Source organism: Pseudorasbora parva, chromosome 11 (assembly GCF_024679245.1).
Source record: "Pseudorasbora parva isolate DD20220531a chromosome 11, ASM2467924v1, whole genome shotgun sequence".
Taxonomy (NCBI): domain Eukaryota; kingdom Metazoa; phylum Chordata; class Actinopteri; order Cypriniformes; family Gobionidae; genus Pseudorasbora; species Pseudorasbora parva.
This window is the reverse complement of record NC_090182.1, coordinates 11905580-11932204: the sequence shown is the minus strand read 5'-3', so window position 1 is coordinate 11932204 and position 26625 is coordinate 11905580. Positions and strand designations below refer to the sequence as shown.

Here is a 26625-nt window from a genome sequence, read left to right as displayed (position 1 = left end):
GCCCTCTATGTCTGAACAAACCAGGTAAAGTATCTCAAAAAAGCATGTGTAATAAACGCAGCTTAAATGTTATATAGGATCTCAGCACATCCAGTACGTCTGAATACAGCAAATCTAGACAAAACAGGGTTATGCAAAACTATGCTTTTTCATAATTGATTTGTCAATGAGTTGTCTGAATAACTAGACAATCTTACAGACTAACAGGCTTCCCACTTCTTTTTGACATTAAGATTGAATTAGTATTACTTTTCAAGACATTTGTGATTACTAGATGAGGATTTAAAAAAAAAAAAAAAAGATTTGGGTTTTACATCATAGTGAGCAATTTCTCACAAATATTTTCTAGATGGGCTACTAGAACAATTTATTTTCAGCACAAAGTAAAGTCTAGGATTTCATTATTTCCCTGACTTTTCTAGGCCTGGTAAATCACAACATTAAAATTCCCTATGGGAGCACTGATTGTATAATTAGGCTGATTTGGGGTCACGTCCACCAGACCTCGATCAGAGATGCATTTCTTAAGGGACACAGACTTGTTTAGAAGCAGTTAGTGCATGAGAAATTAAGAAAATGTAATAATCTAAAGGTGCATTTTTAAAATTGTTACCGTTTAAGCTTGATATGACGCCTTAAAGGAAATTTATGTAAGATTGTGGCCAAAACTGGTACTGCAGGTGTATCCCCCTCCTCCTCCCCCTGACTCGAGGTTGCCAGATAGGCTGCAGGATCAGCAGGAACGTTTGTAGCTGCAGCTGTGGTAACTAGAGCAGATCTGGCAACCCATATGACGAAACGCTACTGACTTCGTGATTGGTAGATTAGGTGGAGGACAGCTTCAGACCAAAACACATGTCAACATCAACATCAGTTGAGGGCTGCAACATCAACTTTTAAATGACAATATCCTGGCCGGACTACTGTTGTCAGTGATATAAGTATTTGAAATTTACAGGATTTCTTAATGTATAGTGACATATCAGGACCATTTTATGATTAATTGAAATACATTTCTTACATACAGTTCCTTTAAAAGTGCACTACTAACATTGACATTTATTTATTTTTCGCTATGGTAACTGACACCTATACACCGAAAAGGCTAACTATCTGTAACCTTTTTTTCTCTATATCGTAAGCACCATTTTTGAACTCCCTGAATCACCATGACTAGTCTTGAGGGTTTTTTTGTGGGAATCACAATATCCCTTATTTAAATAATTTCCGCCCAAGACATATAAAGAGAGAGTTTACTATGCTGACAGTCTAACAGCACACTGTGAGAAGCAGTCATTCATCCAGAACCACCACGAATTTGCACGTAACAAGTATGTACACTACCAGTCAAAAGTTTGAGAACGGTAAGATTTTAAACGTTTTGAAAGAAGTCTTTTCTGCTCCCCAAGGCTGCATTTATTTGATCCAAAATAGAGCAAAAACAGTATTATTGTGAAATATTTTTCAATTTCAATATATTTTAAAATGCAATTTATTTATGTGATTCAAAGCTGAATTTTCAGCATCATTACTCCTGTCTTCAGTGTCACACGATCCTTCATAAAATCATTCTAATATAATTTGCTGCTCAAGAAACATTTATTATTATTACCGATGTTGAAAACAGCTGTGTACAATCTTTTTTTGGGATTATTTAATGAACAGAAAGTTCAAAAGAACTGCTTTCAACATTGATAATAATCATAATTTTCTCTTGAGCAGCAAATCATCATATTAGAATGCAAATCATCCTATTTTACAACATTACAGCTTTTTTGTATTTTTAATAACATAAATGCAGCCCTTGTGAGCAGAAGAGACTTCTTTAAAAACATTTTTAAAAATCTTACCGTTCTCAAACTTTTGACGGATAGTGAATATATATAAAAAATACACAAATAAATACATTCTGAAAAACTGGAGTGGCCACTCAACACAAGCTTCAGACGCAACTAAACTCAACAAACACTCGCACACAATAGCGTGTTCAGACAGTGTGGAACGATTGCTAAAAATAGCTGACCTGCATCTGTAATGCAACAGACATGATCATCTCATGGCCCTTGATCTGGTGAAAGTCACCCATTCAAATCAAGCTTCACATTTGGGATTGAATTCATAAACAAATGCAGGAGAGCTGTAAAATTAGGTACACAAATAAATGAAGTGTATTCCCTTCTGCCAGTGGAGCGTAAAGAACAAGACTGACCTGTTATCACGAATCCTCTAGGGGAGTGCGAGATGAAGTGTTTAGGGTAATGTTTGTGGAGCCGGTAGTCCTTCTCACTCCGTGACCGAGTGCGCTCAGAAGCCCGGTCCGAGAATTCGGAACTGGGCCAGGCCCTGCGCAAAGTGGTGCTGCGTGTTTTTTTCATGGTGAGCCCGATTAAACGCAGCGTGCCGGCAGCAGCTCTGATATCACACAACCACGGTCAAACTTTGGACATGGCAGGACACCGTCTCTAGCCACTTTTCTTCTTCCAACAGTCAGGGAAACGCACACACACAAAATCGCAGATGCTCGGGTTGTAAAGCGGTTGTGGAATCCCTTAGGAATAGCTACGGGTCCTCCCGATCCTGAATCTGTCAGCTGCAGACGCATCCAGCGACGCATCCCCCTCCACGCACCTAATCCTGGCTTACGGTTTCTGGCTTCACGTGCAAACAGAGGCACACATGCTCTCTCACACGCTCTGCGACTGCAGCGGCATGTGGATGGGAGACGAAGAGGTGTGTGGGAGTGGAGGGAGGAAGGGTACGAGGGGACTCATGTGGGAGAGATGGAAGGAGGGGATTTTAGAGGGGTCGGAGTGGGGGGCTGCAGGGTATTTGCACCGTGAGAAGAACCCTAGATTCAGACAAAAGATCAATTCAGCCAAGCTTCAATCCACTAGTGCAGAGCCATCGAGACAAAAGGAAACCCCAAAAACGAATTAGACTTTTAAGACCAGAAACACAGCGGAGACAAAGTCTCAGGCGGTTGTCTTCGTGTGCAGGGCAGGGGTCCTTCAACCATGCAGAAATGACAAGGGGGGGGTATATATATTAGAGACACAAGATCCAAGTCCTCTCCCTTCTCTGATGATTCAAATCCAATCCTGGAAAAAGACCACTCAATCTGTTAAGAAAAATAACGTGTCACACAGAGACATCCCACTTGGGTGCGTTGAGAGAGACTTTCTGCATTCATAGTCTGTGACTAAGATAAACACTGATGCGAATATAGGCGTCCGGAGTGAGAGCGCGTTAAAGAACAGTTCGTCTTCTAGTCTTTCTCCAGGCTGTGTTGTCTGCCTTTCCTCTCCTTCACCACACACTCATAAACGCTCTCTCTCGCCGAGGCTGGCGCACGCTGATGATTTGAGGAGCTGTCCGTCTTCAGACTTGTTGATCCAGTCAGGGGGAGCTTCTCACCGCAAAACCTTCAGGGCTTTCTCTCGCAGTCTCTCACTTTCTGGCAGTCTGCCTAGCCTATAGAAACGCGGTGCTTTATTTACATACGCTGCCTCGCAAGCTCCCCAGACAGCCAAACCGTTGCAGTAAAGAGTGTGAGAAATGAGGACGAGGACGGGGACTCACTCATCTGCAAGCGATGAATGACAAAAGAGTCCGAGCTTGCGATGTCTCTTCCAAAAGAACTTCTTTTCTCCCTCTCTTCTCTCACTTTTTATACAGAAAAATCCCTCCTTCCTCCAAGGCAGAGTCATTCACTATTCCCACTCGTTCCTGTCAGTCGAAGCACCAGCTGCAAGAGAAATTCCTCTGGAATGCAATTAAAGAGATCCCTCCACGGCAGCGCGAGCGGGAAAAAGGGGGTTTGGGGAGCAGTGTGAAATGGTGAATGGAGAGCTCTCCCTCCCAGCGCTTTTTCTCTCGCTCTGTCACGCTGTCATCCCTCCCTACCTCTCCTGACCGGCGCGCCATTGCACAGCTGTTCGAGAACCCAGCCAATCGCTCCATGGCAGCAAACGGAGAGAGAATCCAACAGGATCTTTCTCTCTCTCTCTCCATTTTATGCAATGCAAACACTCATTGCATTATTTAGTTGTAGAGGGGAATATACGACAGTCACAGCGTCACACACAAAAAGAACAATGATGGATATTTAGGAGTGAATATTCTTATCCATACACACGAATATTAGTTCCAAATTGTATTAAAACATATAAAGATAATTACAAATATAAGGTGTTTAAATAAAAATAGAAGGCATACAGAGGCGTTTCTTCAACCTTGGGCACCAATAAAAATAATTGTTTAAAACTGTCTCAAACTTTTCAGCAAGCCTTCATTTATTTTAGCCACTTTTTCCATCTTAAACTATGAAAATGCATATAAACGTGAATAATCACTAGGGCTGTCAAAATTGCTCAAAAATGACGGTCGGATATTCCCTCTAAAACAAACGCGAATATTCGAACTATTCGAACATCTGGGCGCGCATTACGTCAATAACAGGACAAATTAATACAAAGAGACATAACTTGTATAGGTTGTCTATTTAAGTTTATACATATCTGACAACGTATTACTTACACAAAAACAAGTAGATTGTTATTATAAATAATATAATTATTATATATTATTAAATTAACTAATGGCCAAGACCGCCACGATTTAAATTAACAAACTTTGAGTGCTGATCAAGAGTTTTGTGCAAGCAATTTAAGGTCGCGAGACTCGCGACTCTTGTCCCAAATATAGCAGGCTTCATTCAGTGATTGAAACAAATATTATTAATATTAATGGAAGTTTTACAGCATATTGAACGCTCCGAGCGAGCTGTGCTGTGCTAAACATGGAGCTTTTCCTTGACATGAAATGGTAAATAAATCACACCAGTGAAAGCAGTGCATTTATCCTTTATTCATGCAATATCTCTTCAGTCAGCACAGTAGCCTACACTTTAGTAATGTTTCTGTTTAACATTAAATAAAATGAGGCATGGTGTGTTAACTGTATCTTACATAGCTTGCATATAACTTTCGCGGCTCAACAATTTTACCTCCTACCGACCAAAATCCAACGTACTTCCAGACATGGCTTTTTAGATTATGGAGTTAAATTCTCTTCCTCTGCTACAGTCGAGTTGGGCTCTGCACTTTCTGCCATCTTCACTGCAAGACGCGTCCACTTTCAGCAGTGACTCCCCTGAACCGTCATGCGCGCGCTCACACTCGCAAAGCAGAGAGCCACGCCTCTACTACCGCGGCGGGGGATTTTTTTCAGTGTTTTTTACATTTATTTTTTAAATTCGAATATTAATTTTCACCTTCGAAATTCGTTTTTTAAAAACTATTCGAATATATATTCAAATTTAGAATATTCGTTGACAGCCCTAATAATCATATGCTTAAAACGGCTTATATATTTTCTATTTATTATATTTTCACACATGAATTGGCCCCTCTGAGTCCAGACCTTAGATTCATTGAAAATCTTTGGGATGTGCTGGAGGAGACTTTACAGAGTGCTGGACTCTTGCATTGTCAATACATGATCTTGACCAAAAATGAATGCACCTCTTGATAAAATGAAATGCTGTGATGTTATTTTCATCAAAGGTGCATACATTTTTGGTCCAGATCTTGTCTTCCAAAATGGTTGTTTAAGAAATGAAAAGCTACACACTCCATCAATTAGGGTTGGAAGAACTGTTACCAAACACATAACATGATAGAAACATAATAATCACTGCAATAATGATCCAATCATAGACTCTTAAGCATTTGCATATTTAAATCCAAACAGCAAATTTTGGGGGGCTAGGCAGTGTATATTTAATTATGAAGATATAAAATGTGAAAATGAATCCAATTGTTTTTTAAATTTGTTTTTCATTTTTACCATAACAGTTAACAGATGACATGTCATTTACAAACAAGCTGTACCTTTTGTCAAATTATGCAATAAAATACAATTTCTTTAAAGACTATTTATACACATACACCATTTTAAAATGTCAAAATGTATCATTTAAAATTATAAATAAAGTCTTAAATCTAAATAAGATTTAAACTTAATTAAGATTTAAATAATATTTAGTTGGGAGTACTTTTCAAATGCTATGAAGTTAATCATTTAAATCAGCCATTTTAAACCCAAAAATGTTTAAACTCTCAATCCACAAATAACTTAGTACATAGTTTAAAAACCTACAACCTTTAATTTTTCACAAGAGCAGCATTACCCTCACCTACCCATGCACCATACCCATTCTTAAAGGGTGTATATGTATGGTTTAGGGGATGATATGGTATAAACACATACCTTTAACAGTACTGCCACATTGACAAACGGTTATACTCCTAAAGGTAACATTTTGCACATTGTTGGTACACAAATTAAACTAGTAAAAGCGTTTACTTTCTAAAAGTCCAACAGCACCCACAGTTAAGGAAACACCCTAAAACAACACCCAGACAACTGATAGAAGAACTCCTGAAGACACTGTGTGCGTGAGATGCTTGTCCATTTTGTTCAGTATACTTTGGCCTAAGTTTTCAACAAACTGCATTTAACAAGGCTGCTCTTGCTCTCGGCCTCATTTACCCTCCGCAGGGCAGATCATTAATCAGAGGAAGGACTCCCTTTCTGTCCAGCCAAATGAGCAGCGAGAAGCTAATGTTTTTCCAATAAGCCACAGATCAAAGGTCACCCATCCATGATAAACCATCTTTCTCATTAATATCAACAATCTGTGCCCACGGCTTGCTGCAAACAAATTGACAAATCAGCATTCACTGAATGGAAACAAACAGACCATTTGTAACGACTCAAACAACGGAACAAATAATTTGTAACTTTTTGATTAACCAAACAGTGTCTTTAGAGCTTTGAAAATGGTTTGCTTGAGCGGTGATGCTTTGCAGGCGGAGGGTGTTGGGTTACAGAGCTCTTAATGGAACACGACAGATTCATGGAGAGCAGAAACCTGCTGTAGGTCAAATTCAACCTTGGCTCACTAGTACAGACTTTGCAGGAGTCTTGGCAAATGCGGTTTACAACTTTCCATGAGGTCTGGACAGTTTCGAGGACGACAACAAACCTACTGTAACTAGATTTATCTAGTTGGATGTAGAGCATGGAGCTAGCAACACCAAGGCCATGGGTTTGATTCCAAGGCAAGGAATACGTATGCATTACAAGTCCCTTTGGATAAAAGCGTCAGCCAAACGCATTAACGTAAATGTATCTTTCAGATTGTTAGCATTTGCATTTAACATTCTCTGACAAATTGCAACCCATCAACATCCACTGTTTTTCGATGCTCCACTGCCTGGACATCTTGGCACGCCCACCGCTGTCATTTCATGCCTTGCAAACCATTAACGCTTCATTCCTCCAAGGCTCTCAGTGTCTGGTTATCTACGGGCCGGGCCACGGTGCTAGTTCTCCAGGTCTGAGTTCACATTTCCTGGGTCTGTTGTGGCTCATATATCTTGTTGTGTTATGTCAGGGCCGCCAGTAATGACAGGAATGCAGACGAGGGCCCACGGAGCACTTCTTTCCTTCCAGAGAAAGCTGACAGTGTGACCCGCTGAGGGTGTTAGTGAAGCGCAGCACAGTCTGGTGTAGCACAACACATGGGGTGGCGAGTCTTAGGGGGCGGGGCGCAGTCATAAAAAAAAAAAAACTGACATAAACAATAATAATAATCGAAAATGAAAATATCAACAGCGAAAGGTGGGTTTTTGCATTGAGCTCTGAGAACAGTTATTGATGCATGAATATATGTAAAATAGTAAAAAGTTGACTTACATTACCATTCAAAACATTTGGGTTCAGTGAGATTTTGTTTTGATAAAGACATTTAATTATTCATAAAAGGACACATTTAACTGATCACTAATGACCATAGAAATAAAATACCATTATTTCCACAAAACCAATTACATTTTAAAATACATTAAAATATAAAAGTGTTTAATATTTACACTTTTTACTGCAATTTTGATACATTACATGTAGCATGGTGAGCTTTAAATACTTTTATAATATTTTTTTTTATGATTTTTTTTTTTAACTTTTGAGTGTACATTTATTTTTTTAATACAAGATTCTTATTTTGGCCAAAAATAGCATCTAAACAGCAAAGAATTTATTCATATAATATTTGTTCTTAAACATCACATTTTAGGTTTTAAACAACTGAAACTCCCAAATCACTGTTTTTTTAGCACTTACATTTTAAAGAGTATTGCACAATTAATTAAATGCTATGGGACATTAATATTCGAATCTGATAATCAAGCAATTCTTACAGTATGGGGTTGCAATTTGTCAGAGAATGTTAAATGCAAATGCTAACAATCTGAAAGATACATTTACGTTTATGCGTTTGGCTGACGCTTTTATCCAAAGGGACTTGTAATGCATACGTATTCCTTGCCTTGGAATCAAACCCATGGCCTTGGTGTTGCTAGCTCCATGCTCTACATCCAACTAGATAAATCTAGTTACAGTAGGTTTGTTGTCGTCCTCGAAGTAATCAATTATTTATCACTGCAGCCAAGTCTAAAATACACGATTTCAAAAACCACAAGAATACAAATGTACACTGATATTTGAACATGGTACCTTAGGATCAAAATTAACTTTTTTACTAACTAACTTTGTTGTAATCCATAAATATGATAATTTAGTCTCGTGTAATTCCTATCTGATTTAATACAATTTCCATTATATTACTTCACCAGTAATGAAATGTCAGTTTGTTCCTGTCCTCTCCGAGTGACTGATCCCACACTTGCTGTTTTTTTGTCCATGAAGTTCATAGCACACACCCATGTAGCTGCCAGACCCCCCAATGCATGAGAAAAAACATGTTCTGAATTATCAACCCTGCCCCCCACTTTCAAACCATGCTGTTTTCCTTCGCTCTCACCCTCTTTTCTTCCAGGATCATCACAATCTCCTTCTCCCTCCTCTCAGCACCCCATACTGTAAGAAACACACTGCTGATACTCCCACGCCAAACAATCCCAAACACGCCTTCATTAGTGAGTGTCAGAAAGCGCTCCAAGCTACACAGACAGCTCTGTTTGCCCATATGTAGGCCATTCCACCTCCAAAAATACCACAAATCACTCTTACTCTCACCATTGTAATGAAACGATTGGACTCTTCTCTTGACTACAGGAACTGGCGTGTTGAAACTAAGTTGCTTCTTATTTTACATCAGTCTCCCCTGAACATGCAGTCACATGTACATCATGTCTTTGGACTTTCAAAAGTGCCAATACTTTGAATCAAGTTTTTTGTTTTTCTTTCTGTGGTAACAAAATGGGTTTATGCAAAATTCAACTGAAACTGAATCTACTAAGAATTGTGTTGCACCGGCTTTGAGCGAGAATGCTAAGTCAGAAACTTTAATCCCATTTAAAGTCATGTGATATCTTATTGTACTTTCTTGATCTGGGCACTTTGAGCAATGTTACTCAGTGCTGCTTCCAGGGACCAACAAGCAATGCATATTTACGATGTACTCCGTATCTAACTTGTATTCGCGTGGCACCTAATTCAACAGCTCATCAGTAAAGTGCACATGATCTGAAATGGGTACATGTCTACTGGTGTGGAAGAAACCAGCTCAATACCACCCAAAACGCCAGAGGTCTGCTGATTTGGAGAGTATACAGCAAGCGTGGTCCTTTTCAGCATGGTTTATGATTTGCCCTTGAGAACATTGAACAAAGTGACACATTATGATTTAAAAAGAAGAAATGTTTATTTTAAACTGTAAAATAGAACTTTTCACTTAATTATTATAATAATATAGGCAAATTTGTCAACAAAAAAATTAATAAAAGATTGTGTAGAACTGGACCTTTGACCCTTACTCCATGTGTCAGTTCAATATACTTACACTGTAAAAAAAATTCAGGCCCCAATTAAAAATGTTGTAGTGATTGATCACATATACATTTTCAGTTGGCCAAAGTTAATTTCTGTGATTTAAATTGCATAAATTCAAAGAAATCCAATTGGGCCAACTGAAATTTTTAGATGTGATCAGTCACTAGAAAATTTTCAATTGGGGCCTGACATTTTTTTTTTTAAACATCTATCTACAATGAAAGAGCAACAAGAATAAGCTGGAAAATCCAGCTTACTTCCACAACAGCTGACACACAGTAAAGTGTGCATGGGAACTGAAAAACAAAAATCTAAAACCATCTCCATTAGTGGCCTGCTACACAATCTGACCAGAAACAACCAGCAGTAATGTCTGTTTACAAGAGTCCATGTTAGATGTGGAGTGTATTATGAAGTCAAGCTGGGGAAAGCACATTGCTCTTGATTCTACTAACACAGGGTGAATGTTTTGGATTATAAAGTTGGTCTGAGGACATTTCTGAAAAATGCAGTGTTATTTCAATGGAATGTGTTCTTTCCCTCATATTTCAAACTATAAGCCCTCAAAGGGGCCATTTCATGGAAAACAGAAATGTTCTTGCTCTTTTAAAATAAAAGATTTTGATATAGCATTTCATATTTACAACTCAAAGTTTCCTCCCTAGTTCAAAATTTATTCAAAACTACAGGTCATTGAGAAGTCATGATTGTTGTGATGTCACAATAAGCAAAGTATCATAACTGCGCACTAGGGCTGGGCGATTTGAATTTTAGCGGAAATTCAGTTGCAGAAGGCTCGTCCTCTTCGGACAGCAAAATGGACATATTTGCATGACTTTCTAACATAGAGAAAATACCTGTGAAATGTAAGTTATGCACTCAGGTAAGCACCACATTTGAAATACATAAAACAGCACAAGTATTCATCCGTCTGTCAGCACAAGTAGCCTATCTCTCCAAGGCCGGACTTACCATTGGGCTTGACTGGGCTCAAGCCCATGGGCCCCGCCCAATAGGGGGCCCCGTCATTTTACGTTTGGTTTTTTCAATATGTCAGTCATTTCATTTTTATTTTAAAGTTTGTGGAAAACTAGCGGCCAAAAGTGGCCCGCCAGCGATAATATCTGGCCCGCGCCCGCATCTGCCGAATCAGGCAGATTGTTTTAATAGCGGCTGGGTCTGAAACATATTTGCCAGTGTAACGGAGGCGAGGTTTTTTTTTACGGTCTATGAGCCAAGCTAACGAGAACTGTGCAGGTAAACTCCTGTCATTTCAAGAGATGCTTTCCTCGTCTAGCGTGGTGTGAGCATGGCGTTTCTGTTGCGTGTCAGCCGCGGCGCGGCTGCCGAGGGAAGCCCTATACTTCATGTTAAATATAAATATATTGCCTTTGATACAGCAAAGACAACGTCGCCAGTCGCCTATTGACCATACATATCTATGGTATTGACGGCAAAATAGGCTACAGAACATATTATTCTGTATTGACGATGGGCGTAGGTTTAGGGGGGGACGCTAGGTAGGCCTACTAGTCCCAATCAATATTTTAAGATGACAAAATTGTCCCCACCAATATTTTAGCAAACTCCTTCGTGCTGCTATATGGATCGATTCCGTATCTTCCCGTATTTACAAGCAAAATGACGCGTCCCGCCGTATCAAACCAATACGGGACGCGATGCACAAGTTTGCGTTTTAGAGGCGCTTTGCTGCCATAGCGACGGAGTCTCGAGAACATGCGCTGTAAACTTGCGCGCTTCTTTAAAAACATGTCGAGCTCGCGTCCATCGTTTAAACGCAAGAGGATTTCCAGATATAGGGCTGAATAGAAAAAAAGGTATCAGTGAGTCTGTCCAGTAACTTACGATGAACCTAAGAAAAACTGCAACCTTTGCAGAGAAGCATTTCAGTGTCTCAGACTGTCTGACTGAAAGCAGCAGTGATGACGGACACATCCGTGCTTCTAGGTAGGCCATTTAATGGATAATATATTAATATAATATTCCATACATTATCAAAGCTTGGCAGACTTATTTTTCTAGACATTAGACCGGTTAATTAATAGATTATAGCCTAATTAATGTTATTAATTTATAATTTAGCTATAGGCTATATTAATAATAAATAATCCTGTCATATAAAGTTTGACATTTAAAAAGTATTTAGATAAAAATGTGACAAATAATTGCATAATAATATAGTCATAATAGTAAATTAATACAGAAAATTTAATTTAATGTTTGAATTTCAGAACATTTTTTTTCAGTAAAGTGGTTACTGGTTCAAAATGACTGCTTAAAGAGACAGTGCACCCAAAATGAAAAATCTGTCAATTTCCCTTTTTAAACCTGTATAAATTTCTTTGTTATGTTGAATTCCTACCATGGAAGTAAATGGTGCCCCCAAAGCAGCCTGGTTACAAACTTCCTTTAAAATCTTCTTTTGTGTTCAGCAGAACAAAGAAACTCATACAGGTTTGGGACATCATGAGGGCGAGTAAATGATGACAGGATTTTAATTCTTGGGTGAACCATCCCTTTAAAGTGCACCAATATAGGCTATTAAAGAGTTCTTTAGAAATAAATAAAATAATCAAATGTAGATTAATATAAAATGTGTTCTGTTGCAAGTTTGCATAGGCCTACTTGATTCCATGTTTATTGTTGAGCTGTTGTCATTGTTTGATTGTCACTCTTATCACTACTATCACTCTTTAAATGCCAAGTTCATAAATGATTTTCAAAAACTGATTCAAAACTGGTTTGGAAAAAAAAAACTTACAAACAAAATAACTTATTTTCAATATAAAAAGTGATTGTGCATGATTATATAGCATTATGGCTTTAAAATCAAAAAATGTGGTTATAATGGAAGTCAATGGGGAAAAAACAGCCACGAACAGTAAATGAGGGAGAAACAAAAACTGATCCTGTACAAAAACTAACAATGCATCAAATCTAAAGTTGTTACTAATCTTTGACATGCTCAATAATGTGATGAGGTAAAAAAAAAAATCCAGTCCACAATCATTTTTTATATTGAAAATAAGTAATTTTGTGTGCATGTTGTGTTTTTTTTCCAAATCAGTTTTGAAAATCATTTATGAACTTGACAATTAAAGAGTATTTTGTCTTTTATTATTATTATGGTACTGGATTGGGCTGAAAAGCCTCATAAATTAATAATCGTTCATTCCCAAACTATGGTGCATTTCCATACTCAGTAATAAATAATAGACAATATAATCTGGGCAAACCTGGTGGGATGTCCCCACCAAAGCTGAGACCAAACCTACGCCCTTGGTATTGACAGGTTTAATATTTCAAAATCGATAATTATGTTGTTTTTTATTATTATAATTAGGCCTATATCTGCATTTATGTTAACCTACAGACTTTCACAGATGAAAATGTCATTTTTTAATATGTATTCGTGTCAAAATGTCATATAAACATCTTTTCCTATTCTATTTTGCCTGGAAACGCTTCCAACACGCTCGCATGTCGCGTGAAAAATAGGCGTCTCTTCTTTTCGAAGCATGCACGCGTTTTCCGCGCGGCTCGGACAGCACGTGTGACGCAGGCAGTAGGCTATGCAAGCTCTAACCGGTGGGTATGGCGCTCGGAATGTTCCATTCGGCGACGAGACTGAAAAGCACGACAGATAACACACGTGTATACGTGCGTGTACGTCTCCATTTGTTTTATATGGAGACGTACACGCAAATATTACCTGACGTAGACACGTCAGTAACGTGTAGCTGTTGATCTATGCAGACGTCACGGTGGCGTCACGTTAGAAGTTAACGTGTGGATTACGTCTGAACGTGTGGAGAACGTCTGGACGTCTGAACGTGTGGAGAACGTCTGCACGTCTGAACGTCTGCACGTGTAATGCCCGATAAGCACATTAATTGCTATTTAACATATAGTGCATAAGCATATCTTTCCTTGAAGAATATCAAGAAAATACTATTTGGTTTGTGATTTAATAAAAAAAATTATAATAATAATAAATATAAAAACTAACATCACAACAGTAAAAACTAACATGGGTTTAGCATAGCCTATATACAATAATAAATAAAAAGAATCATAGTAGAGTAGATGCATTACTTGAGTATATTCTGAATTTCTTTTCAAAAATCGTGCACTTCTTGAAAGCTCATTTGAACCGGGTTGCCGAAATGAAAACCTCCAATAGATGGCAGCAATGAACTGTACTATTAAGATTATTGGAAAATGTTCAACCTATTCTTTCAAAAACAAATATATATGTAATAATACCCACACAACTCCTGTCAGACTAGTGCAAGTGTTTTCTACTGGTGTGCTGTTTGGAACTATATTTTCATTGACTATTGTGAGAAATCATGCCTGTCCTTAACAGTTTATCTGCAGGCATTCTTCTGGTTTTCTAATGATTTCTTTTTTCTAAGCTAAAACTGCTTATTACGGAAACATAAAAAAATATATATATATATATTTACAAATTTGTGTTTTACTTGGTATTTTTCCTCAAAATTTTTGTCTCAATTGGCAGTTAATTTTCATTATATATATATATATATATATATATATATATATATATATATATATATATATAGGGAGTGCAGAATTATTAGGCAAGTTGTATATTTGAGGATTAATTTTATTATTGAACAACAACCATGTTCTCAATGAACACAAAAAACTCATTAATATCAAAGCTGAATATTTTTGGAAGTTTTAGTTTGAGCTATTTTAGGGGGATATCTGTGTGTGCAGGTGACTATTACTGTGCATAATTATTAGGCAACTTAACAAAAAACAAATTTATACCCATTTCAATTATTTATTTTTACCAGTGAAACCAATATAACATCTCAACATTCACAAATATACATTTCTGACATTCAAAAACCAAACAAAAACAAATCAGTGACCAATATAGGCACCTTTCTCTGCTTTGACACTCAAAAGCCAGCCATCCATGGATTCTGTCAGTGTTTTAATCTGTTCACCATCAACATTGCGTGCAGCAGCAACCACAGCCTCCCAGACACTGTTCAGAGAGGTGTACCGTTTTCCCTCCTTGTAAATCGCACATTTGATGATGGACCACAGGTTCTCAATGGGGTTCAGATCAGGTGAACAAGGAGGTCATATCATTAGATTTTCTTCTTTTATACCCTTTCTTGCCAGCCACGCTGTGGAGTACTTGGACGCGTGTGATGGAGCATCGTCCTGCATGAAAATCATGTTTTTCTTGAAGGATGCAGACTTCTTCCTGTACCACTGCTTGAAGAAGGTGTCTTCCAGAAACTGGCAGTAGGACTGGGAGTTGAGCTTGACTCCATCCTCAACCCGAAAAGGCCCCACAAGCTCATCTTTGATGATACCAGCCCAAACCAGTACTCCACCTCCACCTTGCTGGCGTCTGAGTCGGACTGGAGCTCTCTGCCCTTTACCAATCCAGCCACGGGCCCATCCATCTGGCCCATCAAGACTCACTCTCATTTCATCAGTCCATAAAACCTCAGAAAAATCCGTCTTGAGATATTTCTTGGCCCAGTCTTGACGTTTCAGCTTGTGTGTCTTGTTCAGTGGTGGTCGACTTTCTGCCTTTCTTACCTTGGCCATGTCTCTGAGTATTGCACACCTTGTGCTTTTGGGCACTCCAGTGATGTTGCAGCTCTGAAATATGGCCAAACTGGTGGCAAGTGGCATCTTGGCAGCTGCACGCTTGACTTTTCTCAGTTCACGGGCAGTTATTTTGCGCCTTGGGTTTTCCACACGCTTCTTGCGACCCTGTTGACTATTTTGAATGAAACGCTTGATTGTTCGATGATCACGCTTCAGAAGCTTGACTATTTTAAGACTGCTGCATCCCTCTGCAATATATCTCACTATTTTTGACTTTTCTGAGCCTGTCAAGTCCTTCTTTTGACCCATTTTGCCAAAGGAAAGGAAGTTGCCTAATAATTATGCACACCTGATATAGGGTGTTGATGTCATTAGACCACACCCCTTCTCATTACAGAGATGCACATCACCTAATATGCTTAATTGGTAGTAGGCTTTCCAGCCTTTACAGCTTGGAGTAAGACAACATGCATAATGAGGATGATGTGGTCAAAATACTCATTTGCCTAATAATTCTGCACTCCCTGTATATATATATATATATATATATATATATATATATATATATATATATATATATATATATATATATATATATATATATATATATATATATATATATATATAAAATGAAAAGAATGATTCAGTTCTGGGTAATATAATTTATATATATTCTATTACCCAGAAGTGAATCATTATAAACCTTTTTAATATAGCCTAAATGTGAAGATGTGAAGTTGTTGGTTCCCATGACATGCTATATTTTAATGTTTTGATGATAGCAAGCTTTTCTCGGCCATACATTTTGAATTTCTCTAATGAAGGGCAATGCAAAGCATTAAATCAACCAATGATCAGCCAGTTCTTTGAAGTAGATCAGAGTGCATCTCATGAAGCTTCATTTGGCAAGCATAAATAGACAGAGTGTGTTACACATGAAAATAATGGAAGAACAACAAATGAAACAAACAGGCCAACAGCTGGGAAGAAGAAGAGTAAGGATGTGTGGTAGAAGGGTAGGCAGAACAGTAGAAGAGGTGGAGATTGTGGACATGTTGAAATAAGGGACACTATTCCAGATTATGTTCTCAACCATGACCTTAAACAACTGAGGTGTGTCAAAAGTTATATAGCCGAATGTTGGGAGAACAACAGTGTCTTTAATAATTAAAACGTTTGTAGACAGAACGGGTATAATCAGACAGCTTTCTGTACTGTATACTTACTGTATTGCAGTAGTCCATTTGTATTTTAGATGATACAGTAAATATACTTTATAAAGACAATGTAACACACACACACACACACACACACACACACACACACACACACACACACACACACACACACACACACACACACACACACAATCACTGCCCTCACTTTGAGAAGGATTTTGAGGGTAATCCATTTATTGCTGCTGCTTGAATAAATTATTTTAAGAAATGCCTTTACTGGTTTGCAAATCTTAAGGATGATTCAAGAAATGTACCAAAGTGACTGAGAAAAACAAAAAGGACATTCAGGGCAAGTATGTGCTAATGTATTTAGTAAATGTGTCAACGTGATTACATTGAAGTTGCCCATTGGGCATGAATATGAAGATTTTTGTAAATTCATGACCTCTGCAATTATTCACTCACCAGTTTTTGGGGTAGCCTAAAAAAGCCTGGCTGATCATTACCAGCCTGGCCCACCCAATGTTGTTGTTGTGTTTTTGTTTATAAAATCTTATTTATAGTGTGTATTGTTTGCTTCTTTTACATTTGTGTTCTTGGGCTCCCGGGCTGAAAATGGGTCCCACCCCTGATATTGGTTAATCATTATTGAAGTATTGTAAACATGACTGTTATTCCATAGCTGTAGTCAGACTTTTATACAATTGGGGGGGGGGGCACAACCTTATGTGGGGTTAGATGTAACACGCATGGTTTAACCCTTTCCATACATACTAGGATGATTAAACTTAGTGTGTTTACTAGTTGCCATATTAATATTATATAGAGAAAATATTGTTTAAATCCAAAGTTTAAAAATCTGGAAGATATTACTGAAAATTTTTTTTAACCATAGACCATAGTAAATTTAAGTTATTTTTTCAACTTTTTGTGTTTATTTAAAAATAAGACATCTGATATTATTGTAATCTTATATCTGTTATTTAACAGTTGAGATCGTTCTTTAATGCTGATCTAACCAGCAGAAAACATGAGCCGCTGTTTAAATCCCAGTTTCGCAGATGGGGTGCGTTATGGTTGTAACACTATTAGAAATAGGCCTAAACTATTATATTCTATACTTTTATGAATTCTTTTAAAAACGGTGAATAATGACAGAGTTAATGTTCAGAAATTATTCATTATGTTTTTTAACTGCTGTTTAGCTGGGGGGGGGGGGGGGGGGAATAAATGAACCACAAGTGGATTTACCCAAACTGAGACAGTCAAAAAGCTGCGGTTTATTTGACTTCTATTAATGTCAATCTGTTCTTACAAGAATTCCAATAATGACAGAATTGTATAATACATTTATATATATATAATGAAACTTAACTGCCAATTGAGACAAAAGTTAAGGGAAAATACCAAGTAAAACAAATCTGTAAATATTTGTTTAATATGTGCATTTCTTAGCTTATAAAAAAATAAATCATTAGAAAACCAGAATGCCTGCAGATAAACTGTTAAGGACAGGCATGATTTCACACAATAGTCAATGAAAATATAGTTCCAAACAGCACACCAGTAGAAAACACTTGCACTAGTCTGACAGGAGTTGTGTGGGTATTATTAACTATATATATTTGTGTTTTTGAAAGAATTGGAACAATTCATTACTATAATGTTATAGCTATGTGCTTTTACTTAATGTAATTTAATAATTACTACTTCATCTAAATTGCTTAATCTTTTTTAATAATAGCTTAATTATCGGGCATTGGAGGGGCAGACGTGTAGACGGGCAGACGTTCTCCACACGCATGTCACACGCACGTTAACACGCCTTTAAGCGTGGTTAGGAAAGAAATGACACAAAGCGAGCGCCATAGTGGGAGCCGAAATACAAACGGACACGCCACGCAGCCGAGACGGTCACGGCACGCTTGCAGTGTGTCTCCTGTGCGAAAAGACCCGAGTTCGAGCCCTGCCTGGAGCGGGCAGTGCGAAACTAGGTAGGCTAAATCAACATACACTTATTATCAAATTTTTCTTTTGTGATCTTGCCTTCAAAATAATACGAAAAGCTTCAATCGGTGGTCATATAAATAAATTATCAGTGTTTTTTTGTTTTTTTTGCATGTAACACTATATACTTTACCAGTCAGCATTTGAAATTAGCTTTCCACTTCAAATAGCGATTGGATCGATTATATTGTTAAGCCACCAGATGGCGACAAATTACTTTTAAAAAACATTTGTCATTGAATCGTTCATTCAGGAGGTTTGTTCAAAGATGGTGATTAATCTATGAAACAGTTGTATTTGATTGAGGAATTGAATCATTCATTAAAACCCGAGTTGTTGTTTTTTTTTTTTAATAATTCAGATTAATTTTTTTTTTATAGACTTCAGCAATTAACATACATTATGTTATTTTGTTTAGTTGTTTGTTCAGAATCGTGATCTCTAATTTTATTCTCAGTTTATCCAGAATTGTGTTGCTCTAATACATAGCTTGTGTATCATTTTGTTCTATCTAAAGTAATGTATAGAAGGTAGGGCCCGGAAGTGACTCAAGCCCAGGGGCCCCCACCACCCTAAGTCCTGCCCTGTATCTCTCTCAAAGCATCTGACAGGCCAAGCTGCTTTAACCTACATGCGTTAAAGGGTTACTTCAGCGATTAGCATATGGCTTTTTATCAGTAGAAACCCTGGAGTATATTCGAATGATCGTGCTAATATCGTCAATTTGCGTCGTCTGTAAAAATTTTGGCCAGAGGCTAAAGACTACAGCCAGCAGAGGGAGCAATTTCCGATTGTTTTCAACCCGCATATGGGGGATGGGATCGCACTCACCTCTGCTCACAGCTGCAGGCATTCATGTAAACGGTGTGGCCGGTAGAGCAAAGTGAGTGTTTTAACTTCTCAAATTAATTCCTATTAAAAGTTAAGCTTCCAAAGGCATGAATTGAAAACACGCCAGGCTGAACACGCACTGAGAACTACTGCCGGGAGCGCGGAAGCATTTACCTCAGCTCTCATCACGAGAGCCTGTTCAGCTCATTCACGATGAGTGCAATCTTACTCCTGCTGCGTTTGTGACACTCACTCAGAGGCTAAATCACAATATATTAAACAGACACGTTCAGTTTTTAATTGTAGTGTCTGTTCTCTAATACCCCTTTTCCACCAAGGCAGTGCTGGTGCTAAATCAGAGCCAGAGCCTAGTTTCAAATCGGTTCTTTGTCTTTCCACAGCCAAAGCACCAGATCCGAGCCAGGAAAAGCGGTTCTTTAGTAGCACCAAAACCTTGCTGGGCTAGAAGTAAGAACCGCTTGCGTCACCGGCTGGAGGCGGCATTACCGTGATCAACAAGACGAACACAAACTTGTGACCGCCTTTTTTTAAATAGCAGCTACTCAAGCTAACAGCTGCTGGATTGTAATCTCCGTCTATACAAATCATGGAGAGCTGCACGAATGCATTGGATTCGCGGCGTTTTGATGCCGATGTATGATCATAAAGCCATGAGCCATTGGAGGAAGGCTCGTTCTAGATGCATTGGTGTGCGCTGTGCAGACCGATCTTGTATGACATCAAAGTACAGCGAGCGCAAACGACTCCTTATGCTTTTGAATCGCTCACGCGGTATTTTGATATCATACACGGATCGGTCCGCACAGCGCCGATGCATCTGGAACAAGCCTGGTGTGTTTGTATTTCCCGCTGCCTCGCTAGCATTGCTAAAACACCAGCGAGAAAGATGAGACGCATACAGTGACGTAAGACCTATAGCTCTGTGGTGGCTCTCTAGCATGTGGAAAGCCAAACCGGTTCTTAAAGGCTCTCAAGTCGAACCAACTTAGAACTGACACTAGCACTGGCTCTGAACTAGCACCCGGTTCATTCTGGTGGAAAAGGGGTATAACTACAAATTTTATTAAGATTAACGCGGTGAGAAAGTGATCAGTGATTCAGTAGCTGTGGCTTTGGGAGTGGCCTTACAGGGCAGAGATGCATTCTGGGAATTGTTGTCTTTCATTCCCATGAGACAAAAATACAATTTATGTCTTTTCTCAGTCTAGAAAGAACCAAATTCAAAAATAATTTCACATTTCTGCTACATTAATGACCCGGTTTAAATACAGATTCATTCTCCCACCGCTGAAGAACCCCTTTAACTATAGCTTACCAGTTATTTTGACGCCCTTAATATAAAGCATGCTATTTTTCAAACGCATTCATATCAATCCACTGTATATCCAAATAAACAGTATTGCTTCAATCCATCTTATTTAAAAATAATTTTATTTCTTTTAAATCAATATATTGTACAAACGCAATATACGCCCAGTCGTACTGTGCACTACACATTTTAAATCATAAGAAGCTCCTCATCTGTTTTTAGCAAGAGAAAACTTGACTGCCATTAAAATACCATACAATAGTGGAAATGAAAGCATTAGGAATTTGACAATGTGCAATACATGTGGATGTTGCATGCAGAACAGGAATGAAGAGAGCTCTCCATGTGCATGTCCTGAGAGCGAAGCACCAATGATAAGCTGCTGCCAATGAGGCCAGGCCTCTGGACTCCTCCTGCTGTAGCCTAATTTCAGTCAAAATTAGCCATTATAGCCCTCCATCAAATAAATAGCAAGCGCAAAATGACCTCTGCCAAACCACAACTCAATGGCCTCAGTCCAAACCAAAACCATACAGGAGAAACTTCAACATTCATTAGGTACCTGAGCTCGACATTCACACTGTTCTAGACAGTTCTGTGAATCTCTAGGGAGGGCAGACTGATGTGTTTAAAAGGCTTGGATGTGAAATGATGTGATCACAGTGTAAAGATTAAAGAGAAAAGGGACTAGAGGTGGTTTCGAATAGCATGCCGTTAAAAGTACATTACAGCTGCGTGATTGTATAAGTAGGCGTTACTGACAGTTTGGGAAGAGAGGTGTTGAAACCATGTTTCATTGACGAATAATTAACTGACAAATACATATGAAATTATGTCAGAATATCCATTTTGGCGAGTATTCACATAAAGAGGTGGTTATGTCTTAAGTAAAAATAAACAGAAGAATATCGAATGTGTAGAGTACTGGATCCGTACAGCTCTTAAAAGTGATTAAATAAACTGAATGCTGTCTGCTATTAATGTTAATTAAACAATAAAAGAAAGTCACTCAATGTTCTTGACTGAATAACTTTAAAAGCTTTAATAAGGAGTAATCTATAATTTATACAAATAAATATGTCTACTTGAAAGAATGAAGAATGTATGCAAGTTTAAGAATGCATGAAGATCATCTTTCTAAGATAAATAACAGCATTATGTCACAGCAGTTAAATCTGTCTGTATCGCATGTTCAAACCTTAATATCATTCATATTAACAGGATAATATATGTTTTCTCCAGGGGTTTTACAATTTTAGAGATATGCTTTATTGAAGCATTACAATTGAACTAAACCCATGCGATTTTAGTCGACTGAATCTACTGTAGATTTAGTAAACAAAAATCTTATATTTAGTCATAGAATTCAGGTGACAAAAATATGACAAACTAAATGGCATTTAATCAAAAGACTAAAACTAAATCAAAATAAATTAGCTGTAAAATATATGAACATTTTTGTTTTACATTCAAGCATTAAAACCTATTCTAGCCGACCTAACAAAACAAATACTTTGAAAAAGGGCCTAATAGTTGACCTTTTGAAGATGTTTTCATTTCCCTTTACATAAAATGGCTCTGAAAAACTTTTTGTTTGTGACGGTACCTTTAAAACTTAACACACATTTGATTTCTGCATGGCCCTTGCAGTGACCCTTGTTTTTCTTCTTTTTTTTCCTTTCCCCCATACACACACAATTCTACAGTAATCTAATTTTCATATGATACATGCCTTATATTAAGACAAGCTGCACACATTAGGACATCGCCATTTCCATTTTCCAGGCACAAAAAGTTTAGAGGACCTCAAAAAAAAAAAAACACACATACATCTTGGCATTCTGACATGTGTTTGGCCATCCCCAAGTTCTTGTCTTATGAGAAAACTTTTATCACTTTCACTCCCTGAAACCACACACAAACTCTATCTGTAATCCCGTTCTACATCTTTCAACAGGTTGGCCTACTTTAAAAGCATGGCTTTAACAGAGAGAACTGAAGCTGCCTGACAGGTTTCTTAAGCCCAAAATCAAGCGATCGATTCAGTTTTATCATTCTTGTCATTATTAAAGTTAGCATATAACTTTCAAACTCAAATTTATGTAACACTTTTCTCATTTTTTTTAGAAACTTAAAAAATAAAAGGACTAGAATACATAGCAATCAATTCAGACATGCAAGTAAAGTCATTTTCAGACAGACTACTACATCAAAAATAGAAACAAGGCAATCGCCAACTGAACAGCCGCTTCCAGTTTGGACAGCTCTGTTGATTATAATGGGAGCGATCTAGTTTCACTCATGTCTGGTGTAGACAAACATAACCAAACTTTTTTGGCAGATGCAAGTACTCAAGCTTGTCTGTTGCTGTAACCTAGGCTACAGCTGCATTTTAGGCTCACCATAAGGTGTATATTAAGGGCAATTCACTACTGTACCGACAGACACAAACTAGAGCGGTTTGAAATGCTTGCGATGTGAGAGGTATAAAAGACATCAATTAATTGTGCAGTTCTAACACAGACAAACCAACAAACGCTGATTCAACAAGTTGACCTATCGGTAAGCGAAAGTTGAGTATCAGTTGCATGGGGATTTGAACTCGGACATCTTTAGGTTTCAGTGCCATAGATGAAGGGTAGATCTGAAACCCTCATTGGTTTGATGCCGTTTATGCACAAAGACAGTAAAACGAAGTGCCTGGGGTAGGCCTACTTGTAACACTGATTCCAGGTATCCTATAGGAGGACTTCCTGGCCATACATACATTTAGTTACGATTAAAGTTAGTGAGTCCATGCCTGCGTACAAGCCTAAATAGGTAACGTCATGTAACGTTAATAGTGTAGGTCAAAAACACGTAAATGAAGGTCTACATTTCAGTGCCTCTCCCTTTTAAACTGGTTAATAACTGGGTAAATTAATTTAATCTTAACCTGCGGTACAAGAACAGTGTTGATCCTGGATGTTGCACGATCATGACGAGCGTAACATGAGGCTTCTCCCGTTTGCATTGTGATCTGTAAACCCTCGCTTCCAAAATGAATTTATTTAACCTTTACTTAACCAGGCAAGTTATTTAAGAACAAGTTCCTATTTTCAACAACAGCCTGGCAGGAGAATTAGATCTCCTGAAAGACATACAAACATATTCTATACAGTGCATACATATAAAACATTTACATTCTGATATAAAAACACTCCTTAATAGTTTTTTGAACGCTGAGATTGAAATAAATGATTCCAATTTCAGTGACTTTTGTACAAAATTCCAGTCATTAGGAGCAGCAAAACAAAAAGCTGAACTACCAAAAGCGGTTTTCTTTTTTGAATATGAGGTTGAAGTAATTCTTTAAGATATTTTGGTAATAAACTTAACAGGACTTTATAAGTGAAAACATACCAATGTATTTCCTCTCTGATGTGTAATGATGTCCAATTTTCTGTAAGGTGCATTGGTAATAAATTGAATGGCTGTATGGTACAAATACATCTAATTGTTCAAGAGTCCCTTTACAAGCATTTCTATAAACTGTCTCCGTAGTCAAATAGCGGTAAGACTGTAATTTGAATAAGATATTTCTTGGATGACTGAGTAAACGCATATCTATTTTGATTTAAGTAACCAAGCCTTGATTTAACTTTTTTCTGAAGATTCATTATGTGATCAGTGAAAGTTAGAGCTATCAAGCCATATTCCGGGATATTTATATGAGGATACTGGGGCTGGGCGATATGGAGCAAAAAATATATCTCGATATACGATATATATCTCGATATCTTTACAGGAAAAATAACCCCCCAAAAACTACAGCAAAAACAAATATGCCAAATATCACAATTTATTTTTTCTTTTTTTTATTGAAGTGCAAAGAGGTAGTCAGTTCATGAAGGAACAAAGTGCTTTTGTGGCATAAAAAAAAACTCCCCGATAACATAAATAATAATAATTTAACTGTAAAAGAAAATAAATAATAGGCCTACATATAGCCATCTTTTCATTCATTTCATGCTTTCAAAAGACGAGTCAAAACCCTTTTTTACATTTAAACAGTAAGCATTCTGCAGAAAGATGGGGGAATGACAGATATTAATAAACTGATTGTCATAACCACTTCCTGTTAAATTTGTACCAAAATTCAAACAGTAAGCCTAGGCTAGATGTCGCGCCTCATCATGCGGATCATGTACACGTAAGCCGATATTCACTTTTCCTGTTACAGAACGAAATATGAATGTCAGAAGGTAGGCTATAATATGATGGCTACAGCACAACTTACAGAAGAGCACTGTGTCTCATAGGACACCCGGGATGTCTCGTATTTCCCTCTTGGTTAAAACATGAATCGAGCTATTCATCATAATCCGTGATAAAGCTGACAAAATAAAAATAACGATATTGCAATCATTTCTCAATGTTTTCAAATAATATGCAACAACAACGAGGTAACGAGGAGGGAGGCGTGCGAGCCAGGGCGAGCACAGCACAGAGAAGGCAAACAAGTGGCGGAATCAGAATGCAATATAAACAATATATCGATATATATGATATGTCAAAATCCATATCGAGTTTAAAAAAAAAAAAGAGATATACAGTCTTGTTCAAAATAATAGCAGTACAATGTGACTAACCAGAATAATAAAGGTTTTTCGTATATTTTTTTATTGCTACGTGGCAAACAAGTTACCAGTAGGTTCAGTAGATTCTCAGAAAACAAATGAGACCCAGCATTCATGATATGCACGCTCTTAAGGCTGTGCAATTGGGCAATTAGTTGAATTAGTTGAAAGGGGTGTGTTCAAAAAAATAGCAGTGTGGCATTCAATCACTGAGGTCATCAATTTTGTGAAGAAACAGGTGTGAATCAGGTGGCCCCTATTTAAGGATGAAGCCAACACTTGTTGAACATGCATTTGAAAGCTGAGGAAAATGGGTCGTTCAAGACGTTGTTCAGAAGAACAGCGTACTTTGATTAAAAAGTTGATTAGAGAGGGGAAAACCTATAAAGAGGTGCAAAAAATGATAGGCTGTTCAGCTAAAATGATCTCCAATGCCTTAAAATGGAGAGCAAAACCAGAGAGACGTGGAAGAAAACGGAAGACAACCATCAAAATGGATAGAAGAATAACCAGAATGGCAAAGGCTCAGCCAATGATCACCTCCAGGATGATCAAAGACAGTCTGGAGTTACCTGTAAGTACTGTGACAGTTAGCTATTTTCAAGAATCCCCCGCAAAGTCCCTCTGTTAAAAAAAAGGCATGTGCAGAAGAGGTTACAATTTGCCAAAGAACACATCAACTGGCCTAAAGAGAAATGGAGGAACATTTTGTGGACTGATGAGAGTAAAATTGTTCTTTTTGGGTCCAAGGGCCACAGGCAGTTTGTGAGACGACCCCCAAACTCTGAATTCAAGCCACAGTACACAGTGAAGACAGTGAAGCATGGAGGTGCAAGCATCATGATATGGGCATGTTTCTCCTACTATGGTGTTGGGCCTATTTATCGCATACCAGGGATCATGGATCAGTTTGCATATGTTAAAATACTTGAAGAGGTCATGTTGCCCTATGCTGAAGAGGACATGCCCTTGAAACGGTTGTTTCAACAAGACAATGACCCAAAACACACTAGTAAACGGGCAAAGTCTTGGTTCCAAACCAACAAAATTAATGTTATGGAGTGGCCAGCCCAATCTCCAGACCTTAATCCAATTGAGAACTTGTGGGGTGATATCAAAAAAGCTGTTTCTGAAGCAAAACCAAGAAATGTGAATGAATTGTGGAATGTTGTTAAAG

At 37.9% G+C, this 26625-nt stretch overlaps 1 protein-coding gene across 3 annotated transcripts in view; it reads right to left on the bottom strand.

The window, feature by feature from the left end:
* Positions 1 to 26625, bottom strand: part of stox2b (storkhead box 2b) — a 107231-nt gene that overhangs the window by 57381 nt on the left and 23225 nt on the right. For 2 of the 3 annotated variants that reach the window (XM_067457079.1, XM_067457081.1), the window contains exon 1: positions 2210 to 3805. The exons of the other annotated variant lie outside the window; for it this stretch is intronic. In XM_067457079.1, the coding sequence (XP_067313180.1) occupies positions 2210 to 2375 (166 nt within the window). In that variant the 5' untranslated portion in view covers positions 2376 to 3805. Of the gene's footprint in view, positions 1 to 2209; positions 3806 to 26625 lie in introns of those variants that run through there. 3 annotated transcript variants of the gene reach the window in all.